This window comes from Galleria mellonella, unplaced genomic scaffold, assembly GCF_026898425.1.
Source record: "Galleria mellonella isolate WM207_F2 unplaced genomic scaffold, CSIRO_AGI_GalMel_v1 utg352, whole genome shotgun sequence".
NCBI lineage: Eukaryota > Metazoa > Arthropoda > Insecta > Lepidoptera > Pyralidae > Galleria > Galleria mellonella.
Window position 1 is genome coordinate 4,329,739 of NW_026442084.1, and position 19,386 is coordinate 4,349,124.

At 33.0% G+C, this 19,386-nt stretch overlaps 1 protein-coding gene across 1 annotated transcript in view; it reads left to right on the top strand.

Moving 5' to 3' along the window:
* Positions 1-19,386, top strand: part of LOC113519384 (transcriptional activator cubitus interruptus) — a 144,147-nt gene that overhangs the window by 55,585 nt on the left and 69,176 nt on the right. Inside the window, exon 3 of the mRNA XM_026904446.3 lies at positions 12,441-12,873. Within this exon, the coding sequence (XP_026760247.2) occupies positions 12,713-12,873 (161 nt within the window). The 5' untranslated portion in view covers positions 12,441-12,712. The remainder of the gene's footprint in view (positions 1-12,440; positions 12,874-19,386) is intronic.

Here is a 19,386-nt window from a genome sequence, read left to right on the forward strand (position 1 = left end):
ACGTTGGCGTTCAAACTTTAAGCACTGAATATGTAATTGTGCTTTAACCACACTATGTATTGACTAGCTATATTATAAATGGCTTTCCCCCGTTTAATATGATTAAAAAGATCAAACTTGGTCTATTTGTATGTCACATTTGTATCAAAATCCTTTTACTGTTCCAAACATTTAATTTTCTTTAACTTTCATTCATAAGTTAATGACGATGATGATGATGATGATGATATCAGCCATTAACTGTCCACTGCTGAACATAGCCCTCCCCAGAAGGGGGCTTTGCCAGTAGTCGCCATGATGTTGCCGGACGTAACAGCAGTTAGGCTTTGGTGATGTTTTAAGAAGAACGTCGCTGCCTATCCTTCGATGATTAAATTCCCTAAGTTGCCTCTTATGATGCCCACGAGAAAGGAAGGGGTGGCCCATACTATGTCAGGCCCACTCGGTAAATTTCCAGTCTTAATAGATCGGATCAATAAATGTTTTGAACGATTTTTTTTATAGTACTTAGAATGGCAAACAAGCTGACGGCCCACCTGATGGAAAGTGGTAACCGTCGCCTATAGGCATAAGCAGTAACCATGGACATAACAGAGTATATTATGTCGCCCAGAATATTTTGCCCTCCGCATGCATTGCCATTCCTGAGGACTCAGAGTTTATTCCTCTGTACTCAGTAAATAACTGGTTTTGCCACGAATGAAGTTCATATTTTTTTGTGGAGCAAATCCTACATTATTAAAGTCGGTTCAAATGATTGAACTCATGATTGAATCATATTTTATTTTGAGATATAAACGGCCCTTCTCTATACTAAAATACGATCGGCGATTCAAATGAATTCAAGTGGTTTTATTTTGAGAATAAAATAAATGCAAGCGATATAAATACGTCATCGACACGCCAGCGGGTTTTATCAATAAAATCGTTGGCTCTATTCCATTCAGACTTGTGCCCGAAAACATCGGCATAGAAAAATAAATTACTACATTTTTAGTTGTGTATAATTTATTATATTTATAGATATTTAGTAAATATATTCATTGATTCACCAGTGGTGGAGTAAGATATCTACAAAAATTATCTTCAGACAGACAGACAAAAGTTCTAAAAAAATATTGTTTTGGCATACTCTGATCTTTTTAAGACCCCTCATATTATTTCTTAAATATCTCTTACCTCAATATATAAACATCGTCTAGTTACTAAGCAAGGGTAATATGACTACCGCGGGAGGAAAGGGATTGTTAGTAATGGAGACCCATCTTTTTTTTTTATGGGTGAAAATGGTATGGTAACACCGCCTGCGCTAACGGGATACGCTGGCGGAGCACCAGTGAAGTGTGATAGATGAGAATGAAAACAGGCCAGTTAGCCCATCATGATGAATTCATCAGGAATTAACCATGATAGTTTCCAGGGGGAACCGCGAGGAGGTCGACCTGGTTGGGTATATTGCTAGCAATGGGATTCTCAGTCTCTATTACTAACAATCCCTTTCCCCTCCATTTTCACCCATCGATAAAAAAATATGACTACCACTGCAGTATTTATATATTGGGTTTTTTATTTACTACTGGAGAGTCCCGTGATTGATCACGATCTAAACTGATGATCTAAGATGGGGCTCGCGAGCCCACGAATAGTCTATTCACACCTCTAATTGGTGTCGATTATATTTGGATATAAAAATATAAGCAGGTAGAGAGTTCCACTCCTTGGCCGTACGCATGATGAAGAAAGATGATGATGATGATGTCGAGCCACCCCTACTAATAACTGATTTATTATATTTGTAAGATAAGATACCCAGAAAAGTAATAAAAAAACCTCACGCGTCCAACTATAAAATGTAACCTTTATGTTCCTGATGAACGTATAAATATAAATTAAAAACATAATAAGTTCTACCTACCGTTTTACTATGTGACTTTACATTCAGGCGCGTTTAATATTTAACTTCCTTCAACCGTGTCGGGAATACACTATACAAAAGTAACGAAACATATTTTTACTACCGAAAATGAAGCGGCCAAACGAATTTAGTTTTTATTTTTACATAATTAAGTGTTAGAATACACAGTTGCGTTAAGCAGTTAGGCGTCAAGTCATTAGGCAGTCGACGCGAAAAGGCAATAAAAGTGGGAAAACATAAATAAAGTTTTACTATCAATGAAACAACGCGACTGTCATATTGATCGGTCTAGTATTGTTATAGAACACGCGGGGTCCGGCTTAATCTTTTATGATGTAACTAGTAACTCGCCCTGGTTATGCACAAGTCCAAATTGTACTTACAAACCTTCTGTAAAAAATTAAATATATTTAAAAAAAAACATTTCAATTGTGGTAAAACTAAACTATTCAACCGATTTTGATAAAGATTTTTATAGGACCAATTTGTAAATATAACTTTTCAGATAAAAATAAAATTTTCGAAATCGGTTTAGAACTGCTGAAGTTATATATATATATATATATATATATATATATATATATATATATATATATATATATATATATATATATATATATATATATATATATATATATAAACATTGAATTGAGAACTATCTTCTTTTTAAAGTTCGTTCTAAAGTAGATTATAGTAAAATCCGCATCGAAATTCATTTTGTGGTTTACAAAAGACAAGTGGCATAATAAATAAATAAATATATATAAATATAAATATATATATATAAATATATATATATATATATATATATATACACACACACACATATATATATATATATATATATATATATATATATATATATATATATATATATATATATAAAAGAGGATATTGATTAACTGACTGACCCATATGCTGCATATCAACGCACAGCCAAACTCGCTGAATCTAGAAATTTTGAAATAGGTTCTAAAATAACTTCTAAAATTTACGAATACCAAATTGCGGTTAAAAGCTAGTTTCTTTTTAACAAATTTAATTTCTAATTGATTATCTATTGCCAAAACTTTATAGTCATTCTTGTTAATATAATAGTTACTAATTAAATTAGCAATAGCAATGACTTTATTATGTATTTTTATATTTAAAATAGACTAAAATTCTCTATACCTTCAATTATGTAAAAAACCCTTAGTCATATATAAAAGCGTATACTTGTATTGAAACTTGCAACAATGTAACAGTTCAATATCTATTATTGTAATGCGATTGATATCTGCAGACAATAACTCAATCATATATTACGTGTTATATCTAATACGTATTGTAAATATAATATTAGATATAGATAACTATATAAATATGTCCGGAAGACTACGTGAACTATCAACAGTTGTATTGGCTTAGCAAATCATATGTTTATATTTGTTACACACTGCAAGCTATAAAATAAAAATATTTTTTTAAAAAATCTAATTTTCTTTTGAGATATAACTGATGTGTGGCGCAAGGTTTTCTAGTGGTAACCCTGTATAGGCAAACACATATAGAACAACTTTCCATTAAATGGAGCGATAACGTTAAATGTAGTATGTTTGAAGGAATCAGTGAATGCAGATGACTCAAGACCTTTCTGCTTGTGTATACATGAGATCTATATTCATCATTAAATAATTATGTAATCTTTAATGTATATATTTTTATTCAACTAAACTTAAATTAATACATTTTTGGATATTTCTTTTCCTGTTTTTACCATCCATTCGAAATGCAATTTCAGCTAAGAAAAACGGGCAAGAAATTCAGCTGTTGCATTTTCAAAAAGTTAAATTAATTATGAATTATTGTGAATATAAGTAACCAAACAATACCAGATCATAAAAAAAATACATATTAGCATATAATTAGAATAAATTAATAAAATAAATCAGTTGCATTACATATCACCATCATCATCATCGTATCAGCTGTCCACTGCTGAACATAGATGTGACCTACCGTATGTAAGCGTGGTAACTAGTGGGGGAGCCACTACTTACCACGCTTGGTTGGAGGGTTGGCAACCGTAGTTACATAGGTTTTGGTGGTGTTCTAAGAGAGACGCTGTTGCCCTTTCCTAGACCATTAAGTTTTTTTTGTCGCCTTTTACTACATCTCCGAGGAAGGAAGGAGTAACTTATTCTAAGCTGATATTACAAGTCAGTACACTATATATGATACTGGGAATCTGTATAATTCAGGTATTTTATATAACATTTAGACAATGTAGCTATAGAATATTTGGGACGTCCAGGGAATTTATGAAAATTACTAATATTATCCATTATTTAGGATTGTATAGTGTTTGCTAGGCTACTAGCACACTTTTATATCTATCGTATAGCTCGTGTAGTGTAGCACGGTACGATAATGCCGGACGCACGTACGTACCTGTTTTGGCGACCGCGTATAGGGCCATACGCGATGTGTTGGAACTCATTGTAATTTATGGATGTCCTCGCGCGGTGTCCAGCGAATCCTAAGTACTGCGATGAAAGGATTAGCCGCGACTTATGGTGTGACTGCTATGTTTGTTTATTATGTTGTCGTGATGATATTCAATGTGTACAAGTATTGATTGTTGGTTTTTTTTAATAAAACCATTGTTAACTTTCAACTGATCAGTTACAAGTTTTTTTTAGTAATATTTACTTTTTTAGTGTTTTTACCGTGATGCAGTTGTTTGTATGACTATGTTTTGGTTTGAAGGGTGGGACATGGCAGTGAATTTACAGGATATAGAGGAATAGGGAGCATCATTAAATATTATATATAAATATTCAGTTTAAATAATATTTTCATAAATTAATAAATTTTTCATGAATTTTGATATTTTTCTGTTTGTATGTAAGTTTTCTTATTTGATAATGTTTACTTTGCGAGGTAAAAGTTTCTTTTAGTATTTTTTGTAAGTTTTATATGGCATTAAAATCATGCAAAGTCATAAATATATATTAGTTTCTATCCAATAGACCGATTATGCCACTAGTTTATTCCGTGATAACTGAGATACCAAATAAGTAATAAAAGAGATAAAACACATTTTAATGTCACGAACTAATGTCTTTATACAAAGTTATTAAGATATTGCCAAATAAATTAGTGAAAAAAAATATGTATATTCAAAGCAAATAAGATCACGGAATAAGTTAGTGAATTCTGATATGTAAATATTTATAACTGTTTGTATAGAGTTGAGAGGAATTGATATTATGTGTATACGAAACATTGACTGAGACTGCTATATCCTGCTAGATATTCTTAGTCAAATTGAATTAGAATTCTTATGTGTTTATTTATCTATACCTACAATAAATCTGTAGAGAGGTTAATTCTGTACATGAAATATATATATATATATATATATATATATATATATATATATATATATATATATATATATATATATATATATATATATATATATATATATATATATATATATATATATATATATATATATATATATATATATATATATATATATATATATTCTTTATTGCACTTGTAAGTTACATATAAAATAATCTATTTATAAATATTGTGAGCAAGGGTGGACTTATCTCTGACAGAGATCTCTTCCAGTCAACCCAGTATAGTAAGAAAGCATTTCGTTAGCGGGCAGCTGATATATTTCCAAAATAACTATCAAGGGGTGATTAGTGATGTAGTCATCGATACTGATGTCAAAAATGCAATCAGTAAAATTTTTGTCTGTCTGTCTGTATGTTCGTTATAGAAACAAAAACTACTCGATGGATTTTAACGAATCTTGGTACAATTATTCTTTATACTCCTGGGCAGGATATAGTATACTTTTCATCACGCTTAATAGGAGCAGAGCAGTGAAGGGAAATGTTGGGAAAACGGGAGAAGTTACTCCATTTTTAAGCTTCCGTTGCGTGTGCAGCCTTAATGGTCAATAACTACAAAAAACTTCGCGATACTATATGTCAAACTATTATCGTTATGTTACAATAACCACTTTTTAAAATGTAAAAATATCCACCCGTGCGAAGCCGGGACGGGCCACTAGACCTCCCCGTATTGAGAAGTTTTGTTTAGTTGCCACGCTTGATGAGCGGGTTAGTAACCGCAGTTAGGCTTTGGCGACGTTTAAAACAGACGCTGCTGCCCATCCCTCGATCATTAGTTTCCCTTAGTTATCTCTTACGATACCCACAGGATAGAAAGGGGTAGCTTATTCTACGCTGGGACCATACAGAGTGCTGTCCATTGAGTTGTTCATATTTATAGGCGGTTACCACCTCACATTAGATGGACCAACAACTTATTTGTCAGTAGCTGTATTCCATATTCTGTGTGCTAAATTAATATATCTGATAGAACCTACCAGTGTACCAGTGGGGGAAGGGATTCTTAGTAATGGGTCTAATTTCTCCATTATTAGCAATACACCCTATTAGGTCGACCTCCACGAGGTTTCTCCTGGAAATTAATGGTTAATTCCACAGCTCACCACTCCATGTTCTTAAAAAAAAGTATGTAAAAGTATGTGAAATTAATGATATTTTAATGTAATAACTACCGGTTTAACTTATGTGTAATTGGGTTGAGAAATCGAATAGTTTCGGGACTATTGGGAACTCTAAATCTTGAGCTGCTTTGACGCCAGCTCAAGCACGAAGGTCCCGAATGCTCCTAAACCTAGTTGATCTTTCTCTTCCAAATTACACGTAAGTTCAACCAGTAGTTATTAAATTAAAATAAGTATACTTAAGAAAATTAATGACAATAATAGAAAATAGAAGAGGCAAAATGCTAGGCCACCTTATACGACATGACGATTTTTAAGAGCATAGTAAACGGAAAAATAGAGGGCAAAAGAGGAAGAGGAAGACCGAAGTATAACTAAATGGGACAGATAAAGGAAACACTAGGTGTCATGTCGTATAGGGAGATCAAGGATATGGCCTGGGATAGAGCTGGCTGGAAGAAGATGCATGAATTAGTTGCACTGACAAGAAATTTTTTAGAAATTAAATGAAAAGAAGGAATAGAATTATTAACTATTGAAGTAATAGATTAAATAACATTAATTAATCATCCTCTCAACACAATAGTTCAAATGTTACCATGACGAACGCATGCCTCCCCGCTAGAACCGACATAAATCGATGCCAACTTGCAAATACGTCGCATTTAGCTCTCTAATCAGACAATTTGTGTTCAACGCATCGCCGTGTCCAGTTGAGGCCATATCTAATGATGTCTCGCTATTGTCCAGTTGACTTATTGGTAATGTCGTAGGAATTACTCCGTGATATCGCAGACTAATGTTATTATTATTATATCGTTTGGCCATCGGTCTGCGCCGAGAATAATTGGCGGCCGATTTGACTTTGAATTTAGAATCGATTCTCATTGGATCAACGATATTATAATGTCAATTGATCTTTTTATTCGTTACATAATATTATATAGCTATTGTTTTGTGTGTTATTGCCTTTATGTGAACACGTGTTGTTGGATTAAATTTTATTAGTGTTTATACAAACAACAAGTTTTTAAAAATTCATATACAGTTTATTCTTTTAATTCATACTTCGATCTATGAAGTTAAATAGATATCTTCGAATACGAGCAACGTTTGATGGGTAACTATCTGTCTATCTATCTTCACGCCAAGTCCCATACGGGGTAATTAGTGGGCGAAAATGAAGTAGTAACTCCGCCTGTGCTTTCGATATACGCTGGCGGTGCACTAGTGAGGGATGATAGATGAGCATTAAAGCAGGTCAATTAGTCCATTGTGACGAATTCCACAAGAATTAACAACGATGTTTTCCAGGGGTAACCTCGTGGTGTCCAAGAGTATTCTTGAATAAATGATATAATTATAATTTTTATATAAAAATGACATTGACATTATAGGTCACCGAGATAACACAGTCCTTAAAAATTACAAAACATATAGGCGTCACAGTATATTTTCCAGTCGCATAAAAAAATAGTTTATACTCTGAAATAATTCTGCGACATGATTTCCATAGCAACAATAGAATACTAGAATGGGAGCACAAAAATGAAAGGTAAACCAGTTGGGGTCGATTCTCAGAACACATCGGAACAATTCGACGGCTAAAAAAACAATTAAATCGTAATTAAGGGCCGTATTAAGAGCGGCGGCATGCGTCCAAGCATTGCGGCACTCACATTTCACAGACAGAGATGCGAAATATCGATATATCACGTAGTCGATTATATTAATTTGTCTATAACTTCATATAGTACTGCATCTCTTCACGTAGCTGAGTTAAGAAAATAATATTTTATTTAATCTTTTAAGAAAACGCTATTAATAAATAAAAGATATGTTTAATTTATTTAACTACAGTTTAATTAACATCATTGTGACACAGGTGATGCAAAACGCACAGAAACAATCGATTCATAACTTCACAATCGATATAAAAAAAAGTAAAAAAACAAATCATCGGAAACAAAACAATTAATTGAACGCATTCAAAATTCACGAATCGATTTTTGAATAGCCTATAAAATTCGATACTCGATCGGCCGCCAATTTTGCATGCATAAACATCGTAAATCTCATTCAATGAAAATGAGTAGCGATATATCGATATCGAGCTTTACGATCGATTCATTACGAGTGTACCGTGGCCTTATTTGTGGGCGAATTGTCCCCTCTCTCGAGCCACGTTCAAAACAATCACATCTTCATTAATTACGAGACAATTTTTTATCCGATGTACTGTTTTGAGATATGTGTCGTAAAAAATACCAATCGAATAGCGGTCACGAGAACGTGTGAATTTATTATTGGAAAATTCACACAATATTTTCGATCAGAAATTATAGATTAATAAATCTAGTTTCCTCTTGTCGGTGCAACTAATTCATGCATCTTCTTCCAGCCAGCTCTATCCCAGGCCATATCCTTGACCTCCCTATACGACATGACATCTAGTGTTTTTTTTATTTGTCCCATGTAGTTATTTCTCGGTCTTTCTCTTCCTCTTTTGCCCTCTTAAAGTAGAAATCTTATTTATATTATACATGTAAAATTTTTCGATACTTAAGTGGTTGTCTTTTAAATGGTTGAATTAATTTGTATTTAGTTTGATAGAGAGCGAATCATTCTCTTTCATTTACATATAGGGTAATTTTTATTTTAATTTATAAGATAAATGGACTGTAGGATCTTGTCTCTTAAATTTTCAGTTATGTCTGTAAATACAAATTAAATAAAGTTCATTAATTAAAATGACTCCGTAAACATAACACTTCCTTTTTGGACAGTCGTGTAATAATAGTAATAAAACATAAATTTGTATTCGTTCTGCTTAACTAACAACGCACAGCCAAAACTACTAACTTGAGAAATCAAAAATTTGGAATATAGGTCTAATTTACAACGTCTAGAAAGAAATTTTAAAAATTTCTATTCAAAGAGGAAGCAAAGTAGAGGTTAATGACTAGTATGTTATACAGTTAGAACGGTAATATCATACATGTTCATTAAGGGTATATTATTGCAGAACGTTAACACTGATGTGTTTCTCCTTAAGAACATATTATTATGTGACAACAACAAGCCGGTCAGCTCACCTCAATTTGTCCAACGATTTTTTTACTGAATGCCCAGACCTTGTCGAGGTTCAGTGTAATTAACAGTTCCCATCACTACGGGTTCTTAAGGCGAATATTTTTATATTGACATTAAGTTTGGTGAAGTGAAATAAATTTTATAAAGTAATTATAGATAACTTTATCTCAGCCATTATCCGTCCACTGGTAAACATAGGCCTCCCCCATAGACTGCCAAAGGAACGATCCCGAGCCACCTACATCCCCAGACTCCCTGCAATGCATTTGAGGTCGTCACTCCATCTAGTGGGGGGTCGTCCTATACTTCGTTTGCTCGTACGAGGTCGCCATTCAACAACCTTTCTTCACCATCGGTTGTTGATTCTTCTATGTGACCATGAAGTGCCAATGCGCATTGTCACTTTAGTTTGCTTATTCTTTAAGCTATGTCGGTGACTTTGATTCTTTTGCGGATACCCTCATTTCGGATTCATCATTTCTGTAATTCATCATCTTCATGATGAAGATGATGAATTATACATAACTAGTGGTATTCCGCGACTTCGCCCACGGTAATCAGTATATAGAGTATCCAATGTTTGAAGTTAGGATAAATTCTGTGTACCAAATGTCATTCAGATCCGTTCAGTGGTTTTTGCTTAAAAAAGCAACAAATATCCATCTTCACAAACTTTCGTATTTATAATCTTAGGATTGACTATTGGTTAACGAAACCATAATAAAAAATATATATAGTAAATAAGGATTTGATAGAATAAAAGAAATAAGAAATACCTAGTCGATAAATAAAATTAATTAATTCAACAAATTTTTATTCCAACCTGCGTCTTATTTTAATAAGTTATTGGAATAAAAGGAACCGATAATATTACTGTTACGTATATTCGTGTTAATTTTGGGTCTTCATTTAAATTAGAATTTTATTAAATTTTTTTCAACCGACTTAAACAAAGAAGAGGTTTTCGATTTTTTTTAATGGATGATAATGGAATGGTAACTTCTGTTTGCGCTATCAGTATACATTTTCGGGGCACCAGTGATAAATGGTGAGGATGAAGGCAGGTCAGTCGGCCTATCGTGAAAAATTCGACAAGAATTAATCACGATGGTTTCCCGGGGGAACCGCGTGGAGGCCGACCTGATAGGTTATATTGCTAGCAATGGGACTATTAGAACTCATTACTAACAATCCCTTTCTCAATTCGGTTGTATTTTCCTGAATGCCGTCCTTTATAAATCGTTTGGAAGATTCTTTTTTTTTTATCTAAAAGGATGTTTCTCAGTTTGGTCTAATAATTTTTTTATCAAAATCGCTTTAGTAGTTTGGTTTCAAAATTAATTTTTTTTTATACAACTTAGAATGGCAAACAAGCTGACGGCCCACCTGATGGAAAGTGGTAACCGTCGTCTATAGACATGAGCAGTACCATGGACATAACAGAGTATACTGTTTCGCCCATGATAACCCCCATGCGTTGCCATTCCTGCGGACTCAGGTGTTATTCCTCTGTACCCAGTAAATTCACGTCATATCCCACCCTTCAAACCGAAACACAGCCATGCAAACATAACTGCTTCATGGTTGAAACACAAATGGGACAGAGGTACCCAAGCAATCGACTTTGTTTTTCCTTTACTATTACTTTACCTTATATATGTCCGTATGCACTTGCTCCATTTTAATATGTACTTAATTTAATCACGTTCATATAAAGATGACGGTATGTCCAAGGAATTTATCAATAAGTGAAGAGGCCGATCAAAGCAACAGTGTAGATGTTGTTTTCAAGTTAAAGAACTAATCAACTTAAAGGTTACCACAATCTACTTGATAAGTAAATATTGTTTTATATGTAAGTAAATGCACGCATTTACTTACATGTGCATGATGAAAGATAAAGGAATAGGTATGTATATTCATGGTACAGTCATTACGTGATTGTGGATATCAAACATATGTAAAATTTATGTGGATACTTGTGAGTTTACTGTGTGGAGCTTTGTATAGTAATGTTGATAATTGATTAATTATTTTTTTTTGTTACTATAAAAAAAAAAATTTAATTAGAATTTTGTGTTCTACAAAAAATAACCGTCTTCAGTTATAACATATCCGGTTAGTTTGATTTAAAAACTAAACCACCGAACTGTTTTTTTGATAAAATTTTATAAGTGACCAATATGAAAATATATCGTTTCAAATAATAAAATTCAAAATCGGTTTATAACTGACTGAGCTTTGACGTAATAAACAATAAAATTCAAACGATTCGAAAACTTTTTTTTTTAAATCGGTTGGAAATTACTATATTAATAAGTTATAGTTACTTGAAATTGAACAGAAAAAGAACGTGGTATACAGGGTATACAAATCTTTAGTTGTTAACATAGTTGACTAGTTAGGTTACTGGTAGAATATTCCGTCCAAAAATCCGATTCAATAGCACCCCTTTATATACCGATTTTGGTTTGTTTGTTATAATACATGGATTTAAAATAAAATCAGTCTGAAAAGCTCTAAAGTTCAACTTAAAAATTGAAAAATTAAAAGTATGTTATTTTGTATAGGAATCGCACCTTTGAATTACTTTTAATAGATGACGTTCAAGGTGATACGAAGTTCACTAGGTCATCTAATATATAGTATAAATATCTAAATCTACGCAAAATTACCAAGCAACGATGGGAGGTAATACGTTTCTCTCGCTCGTAAAATAAAGACATAATAGACGTAATTGAAGTAACAACAGACCGACACGCGAACTTAACGCAGACGCATTAACTCTTTTTGTTTACACTCAAACAAAAACTGTTTAATTTAGCAATTCCAAAGCGGCTACCGAATATAAAGGAGGAAATATAATTAACAGTAATTATTTCTTTGTTTCAGAATCAAAGAGCGGAAGAATGATACAAGTGGTACTTGACAGAACACAAAACTACATTAGCAGCGATGCGAATACTTACGAATTATAACAAAAACATAATGATGAAGGAAAAAATGGATGAGATACGTCTCGAGTTGACTTGACGATAGTTGGTGTTATTATTTCAAAAGAAAAACTGATTATTACGAAGGATTTTGTGATAATAAATTGTGATGTTGTTGAAGAGACAGTGAAAATAGAACTAAATAATGTTATTGTGCTAGGAATTTGAATAATGCCTGATAGGGAGTCAGTGGGAGGTCCGGGGACAGCTGGCAGTGGAGGTTTCTTGCCTCTGCAGTTCCCATCGGCTTTTGCAGCCTTCCATGCATCTACAGCTCCTGGTGCATCAGCTACAGCCATGCATCACGCCACTCATTATCATCATCATGCGCAGTAAGTTTAGTTTTTTTTCCGTAAATTAAAATGTGTCAACAATTTAGTTTTAATTTTTTTTTCTAAAATTATTAGTTCCTTTTTTAGCCATGTGAATCATATTAAAACACTTATAAAATTTACTGTAAATTTTTTTTTCTAATTTCTACATTTACTATTAAAATTTCAAATAGGTATTTTATTTTATTGTTATACAACGTGCTCAGAATAGAGCTCATTTTGTTGGAACCCGTTTCACAGCGTATTTGTTAGCTCGTCCATAGCAATTTTGCCATTACGGGTTACTACTTAAGTTTAATGACTTACTCGCAAATTTGTATTTATTACACTCGTTGGAAATAGTCCCGTCTCAACCTGTTCTCAAGACACTTTTAATTTTATCCCCCTTTTAGTGTCTTGCTTATCATAATCGGAATGCTTAACTGTTTTCATATCGTACGAATCCATCTACATATATAATTTTATTATGATTCCCTTGAATTGCAAGTGTCCTTTAATATCCTGCCGGTTTGTGCTATCCACCAGTCTAATACCGCCGTTCCCTTTATTGTACCGGCCCATAAGCACTCGTTCATTAAGCGTTAAACAACATGCGAGACCTTTTATTGCATAATTGCATGAACTACTTTTTATAAGTCAACAATTTTTCAATATATCCAACATTGTAGTGAGCGGTTTCAATTAAAAAGTAACAGTTTTTTTTAACATCGCCAATAAAATTCACATTTGCTCGGTGCGCACCTTTATGAATATGCCATTCCATTACGTTTATTACAAATCCACTATCTTTTTTACGTTCATCTGCTTTAGAATTTATATCAGGAGCAGGTAAAAATTTTTAGATTAGATTAGAGCCGGCGTATTAACCGTGTTTTACGGCCGAGAGCCCATAAAACCGCGTCCAGGTGAGACAAGGTGTTACTTAATGATAATTTATTGCACAACAGCGAACACGTAAGCCGGTCGATTTGATGACAACATTAATCTTCTGTAACTGGACACAATAAAACACTATCGTGTGGATGGGAAAAGGATCGATCCGCACCTGAATCAATGAGCCGCTGACAAATGACGAACAGGAAGTCGTCAAACGAATTGAGACGTTTATAATGTTGGTACGTTAATAAAAGCCGGACGGTACATTTGAACAAATGAGTTGCTCGCTGTCTCAAAGGGTGCGTGATGTATGGAGGCGGCCGAGGCCGACTCGGCCCACTGAAATGATTAATGCCCCAGCCTTACGTCTCGTGGCACGCCCAGCCTCTTCACTCGCACGGTACACATCCGAAATTAAATTTTTAAAATGTTAATTTACTAAACAGTTTGAATTTAACACGCTGATGGATGTGACGCTGTTATAGCACTCTGCCACAGTTTCAATATTTTATACTTTGTTATTGTGAGAGCGAGTGCCAATAAAGGCTTTTGTTCGACAGCGGGAACGCAGTAGATCCGCAATTTTGTGTACCTTAAATCTCTTGTACGAAGATGGATGCACCACGGAGTTGGCTCCATTTATTTAAAAGGGCCTTTACCTGTGCAATGAACTTGTTATTTCTACATCTTATTTATAGTGATTGCGCAACTCGTTATGTTGAATATAAAATCGAGTATAAAATTGGTGGTATGAAGACGTTTTCTCGGAAGTCCATTCGTTTATGCACCGTACGAGTGGAAGGATCGCGCCGCCGGATGCCACGGGCTTGGTGTACCCATTAACGGCGGTTCTCGGTGCCTCATTTAACCCGCTGCCGCGATAATTGCCACCACGTGTTTATTTCCATTCTATCTATTTATATCACGCACAATGGGTTGGACACGATCGGTTATTTCAGCTCCGTTCGCTTCGTCAAAGTCAATTTTGTCCAACCACAAAGGAGGTGTTGCGAGTCGCCTGTCGTTTGATTCATTAAACAGGGCCTTTGAACTGATAGATTGGTATCGCGTGCTTGCTCACCTATTAATTCTGCTGTTGCTTTCAACTTCAATTTGTTTAATGCTTTATATCCTTGTTTTAACGTGACGTTCCGTATCATTTGCTGTTAGTTTATTTTATGCAACAAAGTCTTCACATGTATTTTAATCGATTGCATGGAATCGTAGGTATCAATGGTTCTTGAATGGTTCTAGACAATCATATACTATTATATAATTTTCTAGGTAGGCTTCTGATAGATACAATTTTACATTTCTTTTAATTTTCATTGTTATTTATATGAGTTATAATATATTTAATTTAATTTAAGTTTAATTACAAACATCCCCTATATTTTTACATTTATTTCTCGAATTAGCGCAATTAATAATAAACTCTTAAGTACAGAACAATACAGATAAATAGACATGTTAAGAAAAGAAATATGATTCCCAAGGAACTTCCTAGTGCCTTATAAAGGGGTAATTCACAAGAAATCTTCAATTTAACACATGTGCCGACACAAAGGCATCTAAGCCACAATGAGTGCCATTCTCTCGCCCGCATCCCACCACTCTCATTGTGACTGCGTCCTGTCGCCACAAATCATCGAGACAAGAAAAAAAAGCATTATTATTGATGTAAAAACAAAAGCTATCGATGATTGAACGACGTGTGTGGTTGACTATTGTCCGGAGGTGTTGTAAGTGTTATTTTCTCAACACGGCAATTAGGTAATGTCTATATCATGTTCGAAATCTAAAGCGCCGCGTACACGTGTTTGGGATAAGTGGTTGTGTGAGATTTACTGTGTTTATGTCTAGAACATTTTGTAAACAAAATAAACTTAATATAATTTAATTTGATATATTAGATTTCTTTTTATGTAACTTAGAATACCAAACAACTAGACAGCCAATCTGATGCAAAGCGGTAACCTATAGACATGAACAGTACCATAGATATAACAGAGCACAATGTGTCATCCGTGATACGCTTCATGCGTTGCCACATCTGAGGACTAAAGTGTTATGCCTGTGTTCTTATTTTCGTTCCTTTTTTTTCTGTATTAAAAATATTTGAATTTAAAATGCGAATTCATCAATCAAGTCAATATTGGTAAATCGCGATGGAAAACAGCATATTCAGTCGTCACAATATTAATATGGGAGTAATCAGTAGAGGATAATAGCTTAGATGATGATGATGATGATGATGATGAAACCCTATTAATTACCATAATACGACAACAAGAAAATTGATGAATTGTAACTCCTATTTAGAGGTTCTTAATAAATTCCATTGAAAAACGATAGTCCCCATCATTAGTGAAACTTAATATTTATTTCATATCGTGACATCTAACCTTATGTAAGATCGTAATATCCCATTTCGTATAATTTCGATAGTTTCCGAGTGGAAATAACTTTATGGTTTTTCTTATTTATATTAAAATTGAACTATAAACTTGTAGAAAGCTGTTTTCGATTATAGATCTTGTCGTATCAAATATCAATTAAAGAATAATCTCGATAAATCTAAATAAAAAATATGTCCACAGGGCGGGCATAATGCCTGATGGCATTTTCTACTAGTCAAGCGTTACGCTAAACAGAGAGAGTAAATCGCGGTGCGTTGATATAACATAAACAATTTGTAAATTAAATGTATATTTTGAGAGATAACAACATTAATACATTTTAAGATAAATGAACATACAAACATAAAAAATAATATACTTACAAAAATTATACATACATACATAACTATTCATAATATATATTTATATAATAAATATGATAACTAATTATATAATAGTACATATTGTTGTGATAATTTGAAGTATAATGGTCACGAAGGGACTTTTGAAAAGAAAATTTGGTTAGGTTTTGATATCAATAGGCAGTGCATTCCAAAGGCTGAGATGGTAAAAGATTGAGAGGAAAAGTTCGATCAGTGGGAGTAAAATACAAATTTTAAATCTCCTCCTTTTTTGAAGTCGGTCGAATAGCCTATGTTAAAAAAAGAGAAAACCATAATCTGTTCTGTGGCCTATGTGTAATAATAGGACGTTTTCATGGTACTTAAATGGTTTTTAAACGTTTGGACACCTTCCAAAACTCATCACTATTCCAATAATAAACATGTGTCAAACACAATGAGCTTGTTTTCGCAATCTGATACGTAAACATCAAAACATGCTTAACTGTAAATGGACCGATCAAATACATCTAGATAGAGCATCGAGTGTCAAAAAACGTTCCGAAGAAAGACCAATTAAATGTTGAGTGTTCTGTTCTAAATTTTTTTTGGCATTTTCTGTAGAAATTCTAAATAGAAATGAAGCTATAGCCCAAATTTCTAGGACTTTCAAAGTGTCTTGAAATAAACTATCGGAACTTAGCGCGATGAAAAATATTTTAGAGTAAAAAGAAAAAATAAATGTAGAACATATATATAGTGACATATATTTAGATACATATTTGTGAAAGCACTGAACTAGTCAGATTCATACAATATATATATATATATATATATATATATATATATATATATATATATATATATATATATATATATATATATATATATATATATATATATATATATATATATATATATATATATATATATATATATATATATATATGGCTGAAGTGATGTTGATGATATGTTATTAGATATATATTTTAGTGCAGCAGATACGTATAACATATATATAATAAATAAATAAAAAAAATTACACAGCGTCCTACAATTTTTCAATTTTAATTCATTATTTATTTGAACAAATTTGTACAAATTTTGTGTGCAATAAAGAAGAAGAAGAAATGTATTAAAACATTTTGTACAACGCAATATTTTTTATTTTCACATCTGTGTAAATATAGATATTCATAACGTCTGTCTGTCCAATACTCATTCTCAGAAAAGCGAATAAAGCCAATCCAAACTTAGCACATTGCTTTCAAGTGATTTATTAGTTCGCACCGCTGTTTGTTTGACTACACAAAACTTTAATATTCACGTGGGAGTAATTTTGGGATTTGGAAACTATTATGTTAGAATATTCATTTTGACATAGAAAAATGATTGGTTTAAATTATTGTTTTTTTTTTTCACTAATAATTTGTTTGTTTTTTTATTAAGCGATCATCAAACTAATTTATATATTTTTTTCAATCTACTTCAAAAATATGGAGGTTCTCCATCAGTTTTAAACCGATTTGGAAAATTTTTTCTTTATCTGAAAGGTCAAAGCTTACAGATTGGTCTCGTAGATATTTTATCAAAATCGGTTCCTTAATTTTAAAATAACTGGCTGTGTTACAATAGAAATAAGTTTTTTTTGTTGTGGGTCACAATCTTTAATTACTATGTTTATGTTACGCGATTACCTCGATAATTTGGTATTGATTTTATTAATTCTCCTTGCAACTGATATAATTTTCTCTCATCTTGGTTTACCTATTCATTCTCATTTTAATTTTGATGCTTGAACTTGTCGTTTCTCTTTGCAGACAAAAAACAATTTTCACGCGATTAGACGTTCTAAATTCAAATACTTGACACGGTCGTAATTGCTATTTTTTGCGGTGCAAAATTTATTTCGTTTTTCAACTGAATTACAAATTTATTCAACTTTCGGTTCAGAATGTTTGGTACAAATGTGGACATTATCCTAGAATTACACATTTATCGTAATTTACGCGGACATAACTGCGAGTTATAGCTAGTCGAAAATGATTTATTTTTTGCAACCCCATGTGTCTTCAAAAATCCACCCTAATAACTCCATTTGGCTGTCTAACTATAATATGCCAACAAATTTCGCCCCAAAACGTCTTTTGGCCACAAAAACCCGTCAACCCTCCCGCCGCCTTTGATAGAATTTGTCAAAAAAAGTTCCCAATCGGTCAATCGTCCCATAAACGTGTTCCGGTCATAAATTGACCGTTTCCAGCGTCCGGTTGAACAGAACTGCTATTGTAATAAGTAGGACCGTACTATAAATAGTCCGGTGATCAATATGAAATAAGGAAGTGAATATTGCATCTTTGGAATATAAAAAAAAAAACGGCCATGTCATTAATATCTGTAATGGTGTGTGTGATTGAAGAGTTTCATCAACCGACTTCAAAAAGAAGTATAAATACATGCAGATGTTACCAATATAATCCAAAATATGTAGTTACACAGCCAATTCACATTATACATACAAGTCAATTTCATACAATTAATCATCATTATATTCAGATTTTAAATACATTTAAATAAATAATAGTAATTGTACAACATTGTCGTTTGCTTGGGTACCTCTGTTCCATTCGTGTTTCATCCGTAAAGCAGTTGTGTTTGCATGACTGTGTTTCGGTTTGAAGACTAGGATATGGCGTGAATTTACAGGGTACAGAGGAATAACACCTGAGCCCTCAGGAATGGCAACGCATGGGGGGTATCATGGGCGAAACAGTATACTGTGTTATGTCCATGGTACTGCTCATGTCTATAGGCGACGGTTACCACTTTCCATCAGGTGGGCCGTCAGCTTGTTTGCCATTATAAGTTGTATAAAAAAAATAATTAATCAAAATTGA